A 15368-nucleotide genomic window follows, 5' to 3' on the forward strand; every position below is an offset into this window, starting at 1 on the left:
AAAGGTCCTTTGACCGGAGGATCGCACGTACACCAGAGCGAGAGTCGTCGCCACTCGCCTTTGACTATTTAATGGCGGAAAAGTTACATTTTCTTTGCATAGAAAAAAAAATCTCGAATGACGAAAATTGTCTCTAGTTAAAAATCATTTTTCGTTGGTTTGAGAATATGAAAATAGAATAGAATATCTTGAAGGCGATATGAATGCAGAATTTGAAGAAATACTTCTGAAACTAGTGAAAAATGTCGACAGATATTCATAACACAATTTTCACTCTTGAATTCAAGGATCAATGGGTTCATGTCGAGGATAAAATATTCTTTATTTAAAAATAGGTATCAACGACCTACGCCCTTTTGTCCTCAACCCTTCGATATCTATTCTCAGATTATGAACACGAATATTCTAAGATCAAGAACACCTCAAGCCCACACGCAGAAAAATGGTTCATTTGCATTAAATTGATATTATTTCAATTAAATAATAATTAAAAAAAATTTAATTGAATAAATCGTTTATTTGATTCAAATAAAGTTGATTCAACTCAAATAAACTGTTTTACTGGGTAAATTCTTAGTATTGGTCATGACATCAAAATGATTTTGTATCGATTTCCGATTGACCATTTGGATATCCTCAAACCAACAATAGTCCCCCCTGACCAATATAAAATATCCGCGACATATTGAGCAACTTTGAATGCCACAAGAAACTGTCCTCAAGACCCCAACATTAGGCCTAAATCGTCGGTTGATAAACGCTCGTGTAAACTCCATCCATTAGAATCCAAACGAATTGTCTTAGAGTAAAAAAAAGCCAAAAGTGATAAAATATATAATATAAATAAATAAAAGAGGGGCGAGAAAGCGTTTGCCTCGATCTTAATGACCCATGAAGCTAATGATACGTAAATAATCGAATTCTATCTGTGTTGAATAAGTACAAGAACTCTCGATCAGTGAACTTGCGATTCTCGGTTAGTTCAAGCGAATGCGGATGGAAATTGATTCTGTAGCGAAGTGGTGAATGAAAGAACAGGAAGTGAGTAATAGAATGCAGTAGTGAAGTGGAGAAGAAGGTTAACTCAACTTCAGGAGTAGTTTTTAATAAATATTCTTGAATTTAAAAGATAATAGGGGTGAGTGGGGGAAATGAAGCACCAGGACAACCTCTCAGAATAATTCAAGATTTTTTTTTTGTGATACTGTTAATGTCAGTTAATAATTATCAATAAAGCTCGAGAGATGTGTGAGAAATAATTATAGCGGTGATCAAATTGTCATAAGTGCGACGTTTCGCTAATTATTTTAGCTTCATCTGCGTCCATAGCTTATGAGAATTTCATCAATGTTGTAATTATTTCGTCAACATCCCTTGAACTTTTTTTGTTTTTAATTAAAGGTGAAGAGATCCTTAATGACGTCCAGAGCTTAGGGTCAAATTAGTAGCGAAGTGGTAAAACGGTACAAGTCAATTTTGACTATTGACCAGATTTCAATGAATACCTCGGAATCTAAGGGAGATAGCAAAATTTGTGTTATAACCTTTTTTGTAGAGCCGATTGAGAGCTACAAAAAAAGTTATAGCGAAAATTTGGGTATCTCCCTTAGATTCGGAAATATTCCTCNAAAAAAATTTAATTGAATAAATCGTTTATTTGATTCAAATAAAGTTGATTCAACTCAAATAAACTGTTTTACTGGGTAAATTCTTAGTATTGGTCATGACATCAAAATGATTTTGTATCGATTTCCGATTGACCATTTGGATATCCTCAAACCAACAATAGTCCCCCCTGACCAATATAAAATATCCGCGACATATTGAGCAACTTTGAATGCCACAAGAAACTGTCCTCAAGACCCCAACATTAGGCCTAAATCGTCGGTTGATAAACGCTCGTGTAAACTCCATCCATTAGAATCCAAACGAATTGTCTTAGAGTAAAAAAAAGCCAAAAGTGATAAAATATATAATATAAATAAATAAAAGAGGGGCGAGAAAGCGTTTGCCTCGATCTTAATGACCCATGAAGCTAATGATACGTAAATAATCGAATTCTATCTGTGTTGAATAAGTACAAGAACTCTCGATCAGTGAACTTGCGATTCTCGGTTAGTTCAAGCGAATGCGGATGGAAATTGATTCTGTAGCGAAGTGGTGAATGAAAGAACAGGAAGTGAGTAATAGAATGCAGTAGTGAAGTGGAGAAGAAGGTTAACTCAACTTCAGGAGTAGTTTTTAATAAATATTCTTGAATTTAAAAGATAATAGGGGTGAGTGGGGGAAATGAAGCACCAGGACAACCTCTCAGAATAATTCAAGATTTTTTTTTTGTGATACTGTTAATGTCAGTTAATAATTATCAATAAAGCTCGAGAGATGTGTGAGAAATAATTATAGCGGTGATCAAATTGTCATAAGTGCGACGTTTCGCTAATTATTTTAGCTTCATCTGCGTCCATAGCTTATGAGAATTTCATCAATGTTGTAATTATTTCGTCAACATCCCTTGAACTTTTTTTGTTTTTAATTAAAGGTGAAGAGATCCTTAATGACGTCCAGAGCTTAGGGTCAAATTAGTAGCGAAGTGGTAAAACGGTACAAGTCAATTTTGACTATTGACCAGATTTCAATGAATACCTCGGAATCTAAGGGAGATAGCAAAATTTGTGTTATAACCTTTTTTGTAGAGCCGATTGAGAGCTACAAAAAAAGTTATAGCGAAAATTTGGGTATCTCCCTTAGATTCGGAAATATTCCTCAAAAACTCAACTGAGAGATAAGTCGACTTAAACCGTTTTACTACTTTGCTACTGAAATAGTCACGAGGGTCACCTTAAGGATGTTTGGTGTTTTTCTATAACTCGTTCGACCCTTGAGACTCTCAACCCAAGACCATTTTAACCTTACCCCAAACCTCCTTAAGGGGAAACGGAACCCCTGTGTCCATATCAATTTTTAGAATTGTGTTTTCTCCTTCAATTATTAATTTTTATCTATGAAACTACTTTATCGACTCGTCATTGAATTGTTGAGTCAATGAAGCTGTTTCATAAATAAAAAAATAATAATTGCAGTAGTAAATCCAATTCTACAAGTTCATATAAACACAGGGGTTCCGTTTCGCCTTGAGAGAAAACAGATGGCCACCATTTCCTCGAAATTTTCAAATAAATTTCCTGTTCAAAGTGATTCATATTTTTCTAATCCAAAGCACATTGATCTTCATCATCGCCTCCAGGAGATGTTTCTATGTGCTTTGATTTGTAAAAATATCGATAACTTTCGGCAGGAACTTTCTTTAAAAATGTGGAAAATTAGCGGAATTCTGTTACCCCGTAAGGGTCGTTGACACTCCCAACCATTTGACCCTCAACTAAAAAAAAATGAATCGTTCTTAATCGTTATTTTTCCCAGTGTTTCATTTTGCTCCGCTCTCCTCTACCAAATCTTTGTAAATAATATTATTTTATGAAATATTATCCACAACTCATCCTCAAGTGAAATCGACTCATGCTGTTGTGCCACTTCACTAGTAAATTTCTCGCTCATCGTTCTGAAAATATCTTTGAAACTAGCTTGATTGGAAAATGTCAAGAGAAACAAAGATCTCTTGATGATTCTCCCACATGTCACTCAGGAACCAGATAATTCACTAATTAATCCACTGGGACTCAATAACAGATACGAAATATCTGTAAAGTAGATGATTAATTCGAAAAGGAGTGACTCGTAAGTGTCGAGAAATCTTTCTCGCTGTTCATAAATATCCATGCAAAAAGATTTCTCAAGTTTCCTCCTGATCAAGATGTAGTAGCGAGATAATTCCATAATTAATGAGAATGTACATCAGATAAATCATCTTAAGTGTGTGATTATCTCAGAGATGAATGACAACGTAAAAATGTCAAGGAATTTTTTATTCAAAGAGGTCTTGTGACCTGTAACGTTCAATAGTTTCAGAGATGTTTTCAAGAAAAATAACAGAACTTTTTGGTTTTCATTTTTTCCACCACTTCACTGAATTTCTATTCAGCCCTCGATTTTTAGTGAATGACGATAAATTGGGTTCGACAAAAATGGGGAAACATTGAAACGATAAAATGTGGATGAGAAAATACGAATGAATTCCCACGATTCTACGAATAAATGGAATGTCGTAACGGAGTGAGAGCGATAGACGACAGGTGACGACAAACGACAAACGAAAAATTATCGAGGATGAATAATGAAAAAATTGGGTGAGTAATGACAATGACGTGATTATTTCCATTCACATGACCCAGGACTCTTTGATACTCAAACATCCCTTGAAATGAATATTTTTAGCACTTGAGATATTGATATTGTCAACTTATTCTCTCGTAGTCGGTTGCAATTCACAATTACGGGATAAACGAATGTATGCAAGCTACAATGGCGGCAATGATTTTTTTTTTAATGAAAAGGCTCGTGGGTCCTATACCTTCTTGTTAATGTCAGTGTTCTTGCGCTTTCTGCCCCTTCCCCCCCTTGCTGCCTGGTCGCTACTCACAGGATGATTGGTGCTTGTTGCATTGCTCGTCTCATTGTTAGGTGATGTTGGTGTATCCTTTAGACTGGCTTGGATTATTGGGGTTGAGTATCTCTCAACGTATGATGACCATTTTTCAGATGTATTAACATCCTCTCTTTCACGATCATTGCAACCCTCGGGCGTATCCTCACTCTCATTGTCCAGTAATTCTATCGTCATTTTACACTCTTTTTTATACTGTAAAGAAAAGAATAATTTCATGACTTTTGAAATATTTATCTTGCAAATATCTTTGATATAAAGGGATTCAAGGGGAAATTAATTTTACTAAACTCCTTCCTTTTAAAAATGTGCATCCATTTTTCGAAAATCTAATTCTGCCATGTTTCAGGAAAATTCCGTTATTTTTTAGAGTTACAGGGGAACATATGAAACCAACTGGTTTTTTTTACACACAGGCTCTCATGGAATTCATTTACAAATTCATAATTCATACACTGGAAAACTGTTTTTGGATGGAAAACTGCAATTTTACATAGCAGCCCGCGTTAAAATCCAAAATTTCTGTTGGATTATCTCTTAAATGGTTTTTATTAGTCGTTTGAAACTATGTGAATGGATTCAAGATGGAGGTATTCCATGTCAAATGAGTCAACGGCCGACCCTCACCCTCTTGAAAATTGATCCCGATTTTTTCTGCAGCCCATTTCGCAAATACGATTTTTTTTGTTTTTTCTTTTTTTTTTTCAATAACTCCAGTTCTATTCATCCGATTTTTATTTGTGACATGTCAAAATTTTCGACTTTCTACCATCTATAAGAATATTTTAAGTCATTTTTTTAACCCCTAGGCTCATAATACCGAATTTCCAAAAAAAAAAAAATGAAAAACTTGAATTTCCATATCTATGTCACTGTTTTATTTTTCTCGTCTTTTTTTCCTGCTTTTAACTCCTGTAACCAAAACAAGTATTTTAAGCCGTCATACAAGTGCGGCTTCGTCTTAGATCTATTTTATTTTCAATTTTTTCTTCTCGAAATTCCACGAATTTGGACAAATTTCCCAAAATGGCGTTGATTGACTTTGGTTATAAACAGTATGAAGTGAATTTATATATATACTTTTATTTTACATATTTTTTGATACATAAACGGAGTTGTTTTGGTGTGTTTTGACCAAATTCGCGGAATTTCGAGAAGAAATAAATAAAAATGAAATAGATCCAGGACGAAACGCAGCTTGCATGACGGCTCAAAATACTCGTTTTGATTATGAGTTACTGAAAAAAAATGAAAAAATTAAAGGTGACGTAATTTTGAAAATTCAAGTTTTTTTAAAATTCGGTATTATGTGAGCACTTCGAGATTGAAAAAAAATTAGCCAGAATTTTCTTATAGATGGTAGAGAATGGAAAATTTTGAGCCGTCACAAATTAAAATCGGCTGAATAGAACCCGAGTTTTTTTTATTGTTATTGTACATCACTTCGACCGGGTTAGGGTATGCTGCGATGATGATCAAGACTTTAAATGGTTAGATCTCACCATTCTACCCGGCCGGGTTTTGAACTCGGAACCTTTCGCACGTGAGGCAACGAACTTACCCACTGCGCTAAGCCACCGGGGTAGAACCCGAGTTATTGGAAAAAAAAACACATTGCTGATTTTTTCCAGAATTTTCCTGGATTTTTAGTATTTTTCTAGAGACTAGGGTACTTGCGCGCTTCGCATGCTATACATATGCCCATTGGGCTTCAAGTTTTTTTCTACAAAAAATACATTCATTCCTCATGAATGCATGAAGAATGATTGCATTGTATATCTTTGTTGTTGTAATGGGTAAATTATTGAAATGATTAAACTTCACTGGCAAATTTCAAATTTTCAATTCAAATGGAATGTGATTTATACTACTTTTTTGTTAGCGTTTGTTCAGAATATTTTATTTTTTTTTATTTTGAAAATTCGTAGGTATAGCTATACTTATAAATAGTTATAGTTATGTATAACGACAGATATCTATAACTGTAGTTATGGTTATACTAATCCCTATGAATAGATTTAAATTATCGCCGAATAGATCGGTGACAGAAAACGTTACATGGATTTTTACGAAGAAATTTCGTAAAAACTATCGATTCTTTCGAATTCGAAAATTTGCTTTCAATTAGTAGAACTGATGTAAAAGGAAATATACTTACAATATATATTTTATAAGAGTTTTCAGTGGCCATAGCAGCCTCAGCTCTCCTTTGATACGCAACCTCGGCTCCAACCCTCAAATAAGCGGTTGCACACAGTCCTCCAGCGCCACTACTCTCCTTCGGTTGTCTCTGTTCACGATGGAACATGTCAATGCAATTTTGACAAGGGGCGTCTGTCACTAGGTGCTGGAGCTAAAATGAAAATTCGATAACGAGGTTAATAGACTTTCTAATGGTTCTTTATATTCCTCGAATTCTAGGTCTCATGTTTATGCGAACGCTCACCTGTCTAACTGCGTACGATACCACTTTATCCAGGGTGAATGCCATGTATGCGTGGATGCCGAACATCTCTCTCAGGGTGTCCTCATACGCTGTACTCTCCATGTTACCGTCGAGAACGTTTTTCACCATGTCGAGAAATGTTGGATAATATTCTTCTATTTCTATTTCATCTGAAAAAAAAAGTAAAATTATTAGAATCATTTAGAAAAAAATATGATAACAATTTAATCATTTGTCAGAATTTTTTTTTAATGAAAAAGCCCAGTTTCAATTCCCAATTGATGGATAAATTCAAAAACGCAACTTTCTCATGGTTAATGCGGAAATTATCTCTAGAATAATAGTTTTTGAGAGAAAATATCAAGACGTGCTTCATAAAAAAATTTCTCGACAATGGAAAATATGTCTCTTGATGTTTTATTTGAGATTCATTCATTTCTGAGGTAGTTAAAGGAGTAAAGCGCAAGTTGATTTTCCACATCTAGTAGAATACAAAATCATTGGAATAAGACTAATTTTACATGGAGAATATTAAGAACGTTACGACGGGGTGTCAAAAACGGAAAGTGAATTCTAAAAAAAGTTCACACACGAAGTTTTTACATTTTTAATCCATAGAAAATTTTAAGTGGCAAGTGAAAACCGTTGACGAGAACAGCCAATAGTCATTTTGGGACTTTAAGAAGCAATGGAAATTCCCAGTTTTTTCGTCGCAAGACGACTATTTAACAACACCCAATTTCTTACACTATAGATACAAAGATTATTGATGATTTAAGAATTTGGGTTTTGCTAAATATTCGTCTGACGATGAATAAACTGGGAATCCAATTTTTACTCTGATGGTAAGTTCCAGTGTTTCTTAAGGATATCCAAGTGCTTTAGCTATTTTTTTTTCCAGTGAAATATTTTTATAAGGGAGTGTGGGGTAAAACGGACACTTTAGACTTTTTTAAAATTATTCATAACTCAGAAACAAATTGATCAATTGAGCTCAGTTTAGGCTCGTCACAAAGGGAAACAATTGTTCTTTGTATTGGAAGAAAAAATTATTTAATTTTATCAACATTTCAACCGCTCATTAAGACTTAAAAAAAGTCAAAAGTGTCCGTTTTACCCCAACCTCCCCTACTTTTGCAGTCGAACATTAGAGCTTTCATTTGAGCGACATTTGACTCTAAATTTCGAGACATTTTACAATGATTTCATTATTTAAACTTTGCAGGTTTGAATTTGAATCTCGATATTGAACCATTAGAAAATATTTTAAAAATCTGAAAAAAAAAAATTAGAAAGTTTACTTTTGGAGGAAGAGTGATGAAATAATTTAAAAATCGCGGTTTTAAAAAATTACGAGTACTTTCTATAAATAAATTATCAATAATCAATTTTCTACCAGAAAAATCATTGGTACGGAATCGAACAAATTTATTCATATTCAGAATTTTACCAGAAATCGATTTCATATCTGCAGCAATAAAGTTTTCAAAAGTTCAAACAATTGCAGTTATTCATTTACAAATAACCAATGTTAAAAAAAAAAAATAATTCTAATGTAATTTGAATGAAGCTGAATGTTCATGATTTAAAAAAAAAATTTCTTACGCAATTTAATTGACTAATTTCATGACTGAATATGGTTGAATCTATAGGGTGCTCTATACTAAACTGTAAGATATTTAGATATCCTTAAGAGGAAACGGAACTCTTGCGTTTATATGACTCTTTAGAATTGTGTTTTCTTCTGCAATTATTATTTTTTATTCATTAAACTACTTCATTGACTCAACAATGCGATAATCGAGTCGATAAAGTAATTTCATAGATAGAAATTAATAATTGTAGGAGAAAACACAATTCTAAGATTTAATGTAGACAAAGGGGTTCCGTCTCCCCTTAACACGAGCTCTTATCCGAAAATGTGATTTTTCCACGAAAAAGTCGAGAGAAGTTCAAAACTTTCTGATCATTTTCATGTAATGCTACGAAATAATGTAGCATTACATGAAAATGGTTTAAATTAAAAAACATTGTGTGAAATTTGCAGAATTAATCAATTAAAAATCGTTACTAGCAAATTGTCCTAGAAGGGATTGAGATTCCCCTGAGGTAATGCAGAAAAAAAACTCCCGTTATCGACTTTCAATTCTTGGAACAAAATAACCCCGGCACAACACTTTGAAAATTGCTTTTAATTAACAAAAACCTCAATTCGCCTCTCAACGTTTTCCCACTTTGTTCCAGAATAAACCCACCACAAAATTACAAAACTCCATAAACCTCAAACTTACTTTTTGGTTTTAACCTGAGTGCAACAGCAGCCACTTCCTTCCTCTGCTGTTTATACATGGCCTCCTCATCAGCCAACGCTACCGCCCTATCGTACATTTTCGTAAGCCTTTCACACAGTATATGATGTAACCTCAGGAACAAATACCAGCTATTAGATCCCATGAACAGCGTATACGCCTCATCAGGATCAGTCGACAATGCATGAACAGGTACTTTAATATCCCCCTCGCTCTTAACATTGGCATTAGGAGGTGATGGTGATGCTTTATTATTCCTAGAGCCCTGCAACCCAAGTGGCGATGGATTTGTCGTCAACGATTGTGATCCACTGGGCATGCCCTCCTCCTTATCATCATCCTCATCCCTCTCATCATCACTCAACTCCTGTCTCGGATGAAAGAACAAATCAGGTATAAAGTGCCTTAACAATAACTTAATTCGTTGTTTATCCTCCTTATGTATCGCAGTCTGTCGTTTAACATGATGTATCAACAAATTGGCAGCATCATCAAGCACTGATTTATCCTTGTAAGGAAGCACCATGTGAGGACCACTGCCCTGTCCATCACCACTGTCATTCTGTTCATTTCTCTCGTCGCACAGTGTCTCAATTTCATTGAACAGACTCTTCGATCTCAAGGCCTTAACGTCATTCTGCTTGAAATTAATTCCCTGATGATCCAGTGACTTGAGATAGTACTTCTCATTCTGCTCCCTCCAAATTTTATTGAAGCCCTTCTGCGCCTCTCGCCACTCCTCCTCCTTACTCTTCAGTCTCCTGAGTACGACTGGCACAGCAACAGTCGGATTCTTCTTCAGCCCATCGATAATATCAGCAGCCTTGTCCCCATATATTCTCTTCAACGCTCTCTGATGAATCGTTGGAGAACACCCACCTAAACAATCATCGAGTTTAAACCTCTGCAGCTCCTCCTGACTCATCCTTCCCATTTTTTTATGAACACCCTCCAAGACCCTTATCGTCGCTGCATTCGTCTCGATCACACCATCCAACTCAAATCTCTCGTCCTCACATCGATAAATAAACTCCTCGAACTGAGTCTTTCGAGATGTTACGAAGGTACTGTCTTCCGACCACGTGGGGAATGATACCCATGTGTCGTTAAGCACCTCTCGACACAATTGAGTCCTCCCAGAGCATTTAGGCTGTACGTAGGACTTTGGTAAAGCACAGTAGGAAGCACCTAGTCTCTTGCAGGTTGTGTAGTCTATTTCCATGGCTAAATCACCCTGGGGTCGATCCTGATGGCTCCTCACCACGTTGTTCGGCAGTGATTCCACCAGGTTGCTGTTGGAATTTGTCGAGGTGATGCCTGCGGTGTCTTGCAGATGTCCTAAGAACTCTTTGAACCATCTTAATAATTCGGGAAAACGACCCAGAAAGGGTGTCACCAGCTGGATTAATTCGCTCTTCGAGACTATCTCCTGGTTGAATAAAACTAAACATCTGAGGAAGTTTTCGTATACCTCTTGAGATCTCAAGGCCTTTCGCACTTTGTCGAAGAATGCGTAGTCATTTAGGCTACCGTATTTTCCTGCTTCGGCGATTGTCACGTCTCGCACTGAAGCCGATACCTTGTGCTTCTTCGGGGGAGGGGGACCATGAGGTGGATGGTGGGAGTTTCCGGTGGACACTGACGTTGGAAAGGAGGGACTGCGCTTCAGCTGGCCTGTACTGTGACCGAATTTTTGGGTGTTGTTCAGGTCACGGGGACCTGGACGTTCACGATCTCTGTCACGATCTCGGTGGTCTCGGTCTCGATCGAGACCTCCTGGATTACCTGGCTCTCGGTGATCACGGGGGAGGGATGTTGTGTTGTTGTAGGAGGCTTTTATCAGGGGCTTTTTCACGATTGCTGCGTGGTCGTTTACCGTGGTTTTGTTACCCTGAAACATTGCAGACTAGCACCAATTAGGCACCATGGAGAAGGGAAAATGTTGTTTAGAATTTTTGGTATTGGTTTGTCGGGGGTGGGGGGAAATGATAGGAGTGATCTGGTGATGATGGTGATGATGGTGATGATGATGATGAAGAGAGCTGTGGAGATTTTAGTTTAAGGACTTTATGGCAAGGGGGATAAAATGCGGAAACAATTCAAGATTGAAGTTTTTACAGTTTTAATTCGTTCACAATTTTTCACATGGACTCTTATGGGAAAATACAGTTCTGCCACACGAAAGCAAAGATAAACTTGAAACTCAAAATATTATTTTTTAGAGTTAAGGCCCGGGTGTACTATCTTTGGAATGTTATCTGGATTTTTTTTATCTTCCCCCTGCATGATATTCGGTGACAGGCCGCCATTTGCAACCGTAAATCAGATATATTTTTCAATTTCTTGTTATTCAACTTATCGTATATATAAATTAAAAATGGTCTTTGAAAAATCTAAAAATTTCTTCTACTTTTTTTTGATTATTCATTCATAATTTTTCAAAACTTCTGCATGATGAAGGACTTAATTGACAATTTCAGATGACGAAAGATGAAAAAAAACATCGAGATAACGTTCGAAAAATATTACACCCGGGCCTTAAGTGAATATGTTTTGAATTTTTGAATTATGAGAATTTTTTAAAATTCATTTTTTGAATTTTGTGGACCCCATGAGGTCATTCAAAAATATAATTCACAATTGATACACAAAAAATGGTGATATAATTGAATTCCAGTTTTTGGAATAAAATAACCCTGCCATAAGACTCTTAATTGGTTTTTCAGTGTTGATTGATTTCTTAAAAAAATGTTGATGAGTGATGAAATCGGATAAATAATTGTTTCTCGAGAAAAATTAAAAATGACATCAGAGAAACCTTTGACAGTAATTTGTTCAAATTCTTCGTAATGAAATGGCAGAACGTAATGCGTAAACTTGGCATATTTGTCGATTACTTATTTATGCAAACAAAAGAATTTTCGAAGAAAATGGCAAGATATTTTTTTTATAGCTGAAGGAATCTTTAAAATGGCTGATTACGAAACTAGTTTTATATTTAACAACATGTTTCAAATTAATGTTTTTTTTTCAATTTGGTGTCGTGCTTTTATTGATTTTCTTCCATTTAAAATACTAAAAAGCTTTTAGGAATGATTAAATCAGATGAATGCATTAGAGTTCTTAAACCTCATTTTTTCGTCATTTTCGTGACGGAAATGGTAGAACTTAAAACATAAATGCGATTATGCATTCATCTGAGAAATACCAAGTTTTCTTTTAATGAAAAACTGTGAGAAACTCCCTTTTACGTACCATTTAATTACTAATTTATATTAAGTACTTAACTTGATGTAGAGTTAGAAAAAAGTTTTGGAGATATTTGAATTAATTCTACGATAATTGTGATGAATGAAGAGTGTTCAATTGAGTGAAGGCTTGCACTGATGAAGCGACCGTTTGATATTTTCAATATCATGAAAGAATGAAGGAATCTAAGGATTCAATCGAAAGAGAAAAAAAACTCACCAGCGCACTCTGTTGACTCGTTGCATCAGGCAAAAACTGTCCAAACTCAGCAAGTAAATCCTCCTGATTCTCAAACAACTTAGCCACCTGACTGTAAACTTCCGCCTCAGTCAGATGTTTTCCACCAGACGGAACACTCCCACTACCAGCTCCCATGTGACCGGCTTCTTTCAAGTTTCTTTGCTCCTTCTGATATGTATGGAGAATCTCCAAGAAACGTTTGTACTTGTCTGGTTGTCCTTGAAACCGATTCTGTGAGCATAAATTGATAATGATCATTAGTTATCCATTTACAATTTCATTCATTTCAAATCAATTGAGTATTTTTTTTTTATTTAATGACAGACCGACGCTTTTTTACAACAATGAGAAAACAATAGGGAAAAAAGGAATCAATTATTTTATTACAAAGAGAATAACTGCTGTGTTGACATTTTTTAATTCCATAGAATTTGTTTGAAAATATTTCTGAGACTATTATGATCAGAAGAAATTCTCAAGCCTTTTTTTGTTGCTAAATGCATTCAAACATTTTTTTCTTAAAAATATATTTTTGCAAAAAAATCAATAAAACTTTGAATTGACTAGGTGCAAGAAAAATTTCGAGAGATGTTTTCTACAAAAAATTTTTTTGGACCTCTCCTTCTGACGGATGTCTACGAAATAATTGAAAAATGCCTTTTATTCAAACAATTCAACAAAAATCAAACCATCATTTCCACCCAATTTCATCAATAATTTTCCATAAATAATAAATGAAATATATTCACCTTAATTTTATTGACATAATTGATGGCATGATTGAATTCAACGGGTTGACTCTGTTGTGTCTGTCCACTGTTTTGTACACCATCCTGTGCCTGGCTGAGTGCCTGGCTGACAGCTTGCGCTTGCGCTGCACTTATGTGTGAATTATTGTACGATTGAATTGGCGGTGGTGATGGTACAGCAGCATGAATCGTCAAACTATTATTCGATATATTATTAGCAATTGAGTGATGTATGTTTCCCGTTCCCTGCATTATTTGCAGTACAGATGGTGCTTTTGCCGGTTGACTTGGTGGTGATGCCACTGGTGGTGAGCCAACATTAACAGTACAATGATGCTGGGATATGGTTGCTGTATGGGTTGCCGTTGGACTTGGCATACTCACTGACACTTGAAATGCATAACCCTGCTCATTGGCCTGCACTTCAATCTTATAACCAGGTGGTAAAAATGTATTAAAACCAACGATCAACTCAGGATGTCCCTTGAACAAATTACTAACACGTGTTATCACACCTGGTGTATCTATACTCTGGGATTTAAATTCTTTCATTATGTCGAGAAAGTCATTGTACACTTGGGGCTGATCGTTGAACTTGTATTTAACTTGGTCAAGGTAGGACAGTGCATCCTCAACTTTTAGCCTTTGAAATTGCTGCTGAGAACCACTACTGGTGCTCAGACTCGCTGGGGGCGTTGGGGCTAATGGGGCTGTTGCATTTGTATGCACCTGAAAGCATAAACAAATTTCATCTCGTTGATTTTCTTAATTGGAAACGATTCACTCAAGTTTTCTCGTTTAATTAAATTCTGTTGAGTCTGAAATTCCGTAGATTATTTCGCAAGCGTCTTGGAAACTGGTGGATCAGAGAAGAATCGTAATAGTTTTTTTTGTTCATAAACTTCCGTACAAAAAAATGTTTTGTTACTTTTGTCCATTCAATGACTTTAACTGAGATTTGTGGAATCTACAAATTTATTTTGGGCTTTCCTCGAATTCAATTGACGCACATCTGGTTAGTTATGGAATTATCTCTTTAAACAGTCATTTTAAGGATGTTTATTTTCCAAAAATCGATTTTTTAGACTGATGAGGCAACATATGAAACAAACATTCGTGATGATTAGGGGAAATTCGTGACAGTAGTTTTGACGAAGTGAAATAAACAAATTTTGTTTTAAGGATATCCAAGTATCTTTTACAATTTGGTACAGATTCAATCATTTTCCATCATCAAATTTGTCAATTAAATCGCGTGAGGAATTTTTTTTTTTAAATCATGCATATTCAGCGTCATTCAAATAACATTTTACACAGAATTATTAGTTTTTAGACATTCATTATTTATAAATGAATAATTGGAATTGTTGAAACTTTCGGAGAAATTTTCTTAGGCAAAAAATCGATTTCTGGTAAAATTCTGAATATGAATAAATTGGTTACTATTTCGAATAAATGATTTTTATGCAATTGCAATTTTTTAATTATTCCATTAATCTTCCTCCAAAAGTAAACTTTCTATTTTTTTTCGGATTTTCTAAATGTTTTTTAACGGTTCAATATCGAGATTCAAATTAAAATCTGCAACGTTTAAATAATAAAATCATTGTAAAATCTCCGAAAAATTAGGGTCAAATGGAGCTCAAATGAAAGCTCTGATGTGCGACTACAAAAGTAGAAAAGCATTTCACTGGAGAAAAAATAGCCAAAGTACATGAATATCCTTAAACACAGGCTCTTATGGGATTTGTTCCCAAATATATAATTCACTCAATGAAAGAGTCTGAAGACAACAACAAAAATAGAGGGAAATG

General features: G+C 35.2%; 1 protein-coding gene across 11 annotated transcripts in view; it reads right to left on the minus strand.

Annotated features, from left to right (window-relative positions):
* The window catches only part of LOC107038485 (paired amphipathic helix protein Sin3b), a 42761-nt gene that overhangs the window by 13061 nt on the left and 14332 nt on the right, over positions 1-15368 (minus strand). For 7 of the 11 annotated variants that reach the window (XM_015257610.2, XM_015257606.2, XM_015257608.2 and 4 more), the window contains 6 exons: positions 13555-14283; positions 12785-13036; positions 9299-11222; positions 7008-7177; positions 6720-6914; positions 4469-4756 (listed from right to left, as the gene is read on the minus strand). In XM_015257610.2, the coding sequence (XP_015113096.1) occupies positions 4469-4756; positions 6720-6914; positions 7008-7177; positions 9299-11222; positions 12785-13036; positions 13555-14283 (3558 nt within the window). The remainder of the gene's footprint in view (positions 1-4468; positions 4757-6719; positions 6915-7007; positions 7178-9298; positions 11223-12784; positions 13037-13554; positions 14284-15368) is intronic. The other 4 variants (XM_015257613.2, XM_015257616.2, XM_015257614.2 and 1 more) reach the window with 3 other exon arrangements.

This window comes from Diachasma alloeum, unplaced genomic scaffold, assembly GCF_001412515.2.
Source record: "Diachasma alloeum isolate Michigan unplaced genomic scaffold, Dall2.0 Dall_scaffold_00284, whole genome shotgun sequence".
In the NCBI taxonomy this organism is placed as follows: domain Eukaryota; kingdom Metazoa; phylum Arthropoda; class Insecta; order Hymenoptera; family Braconidae; genus Diachasma; species Diachasma alloeum.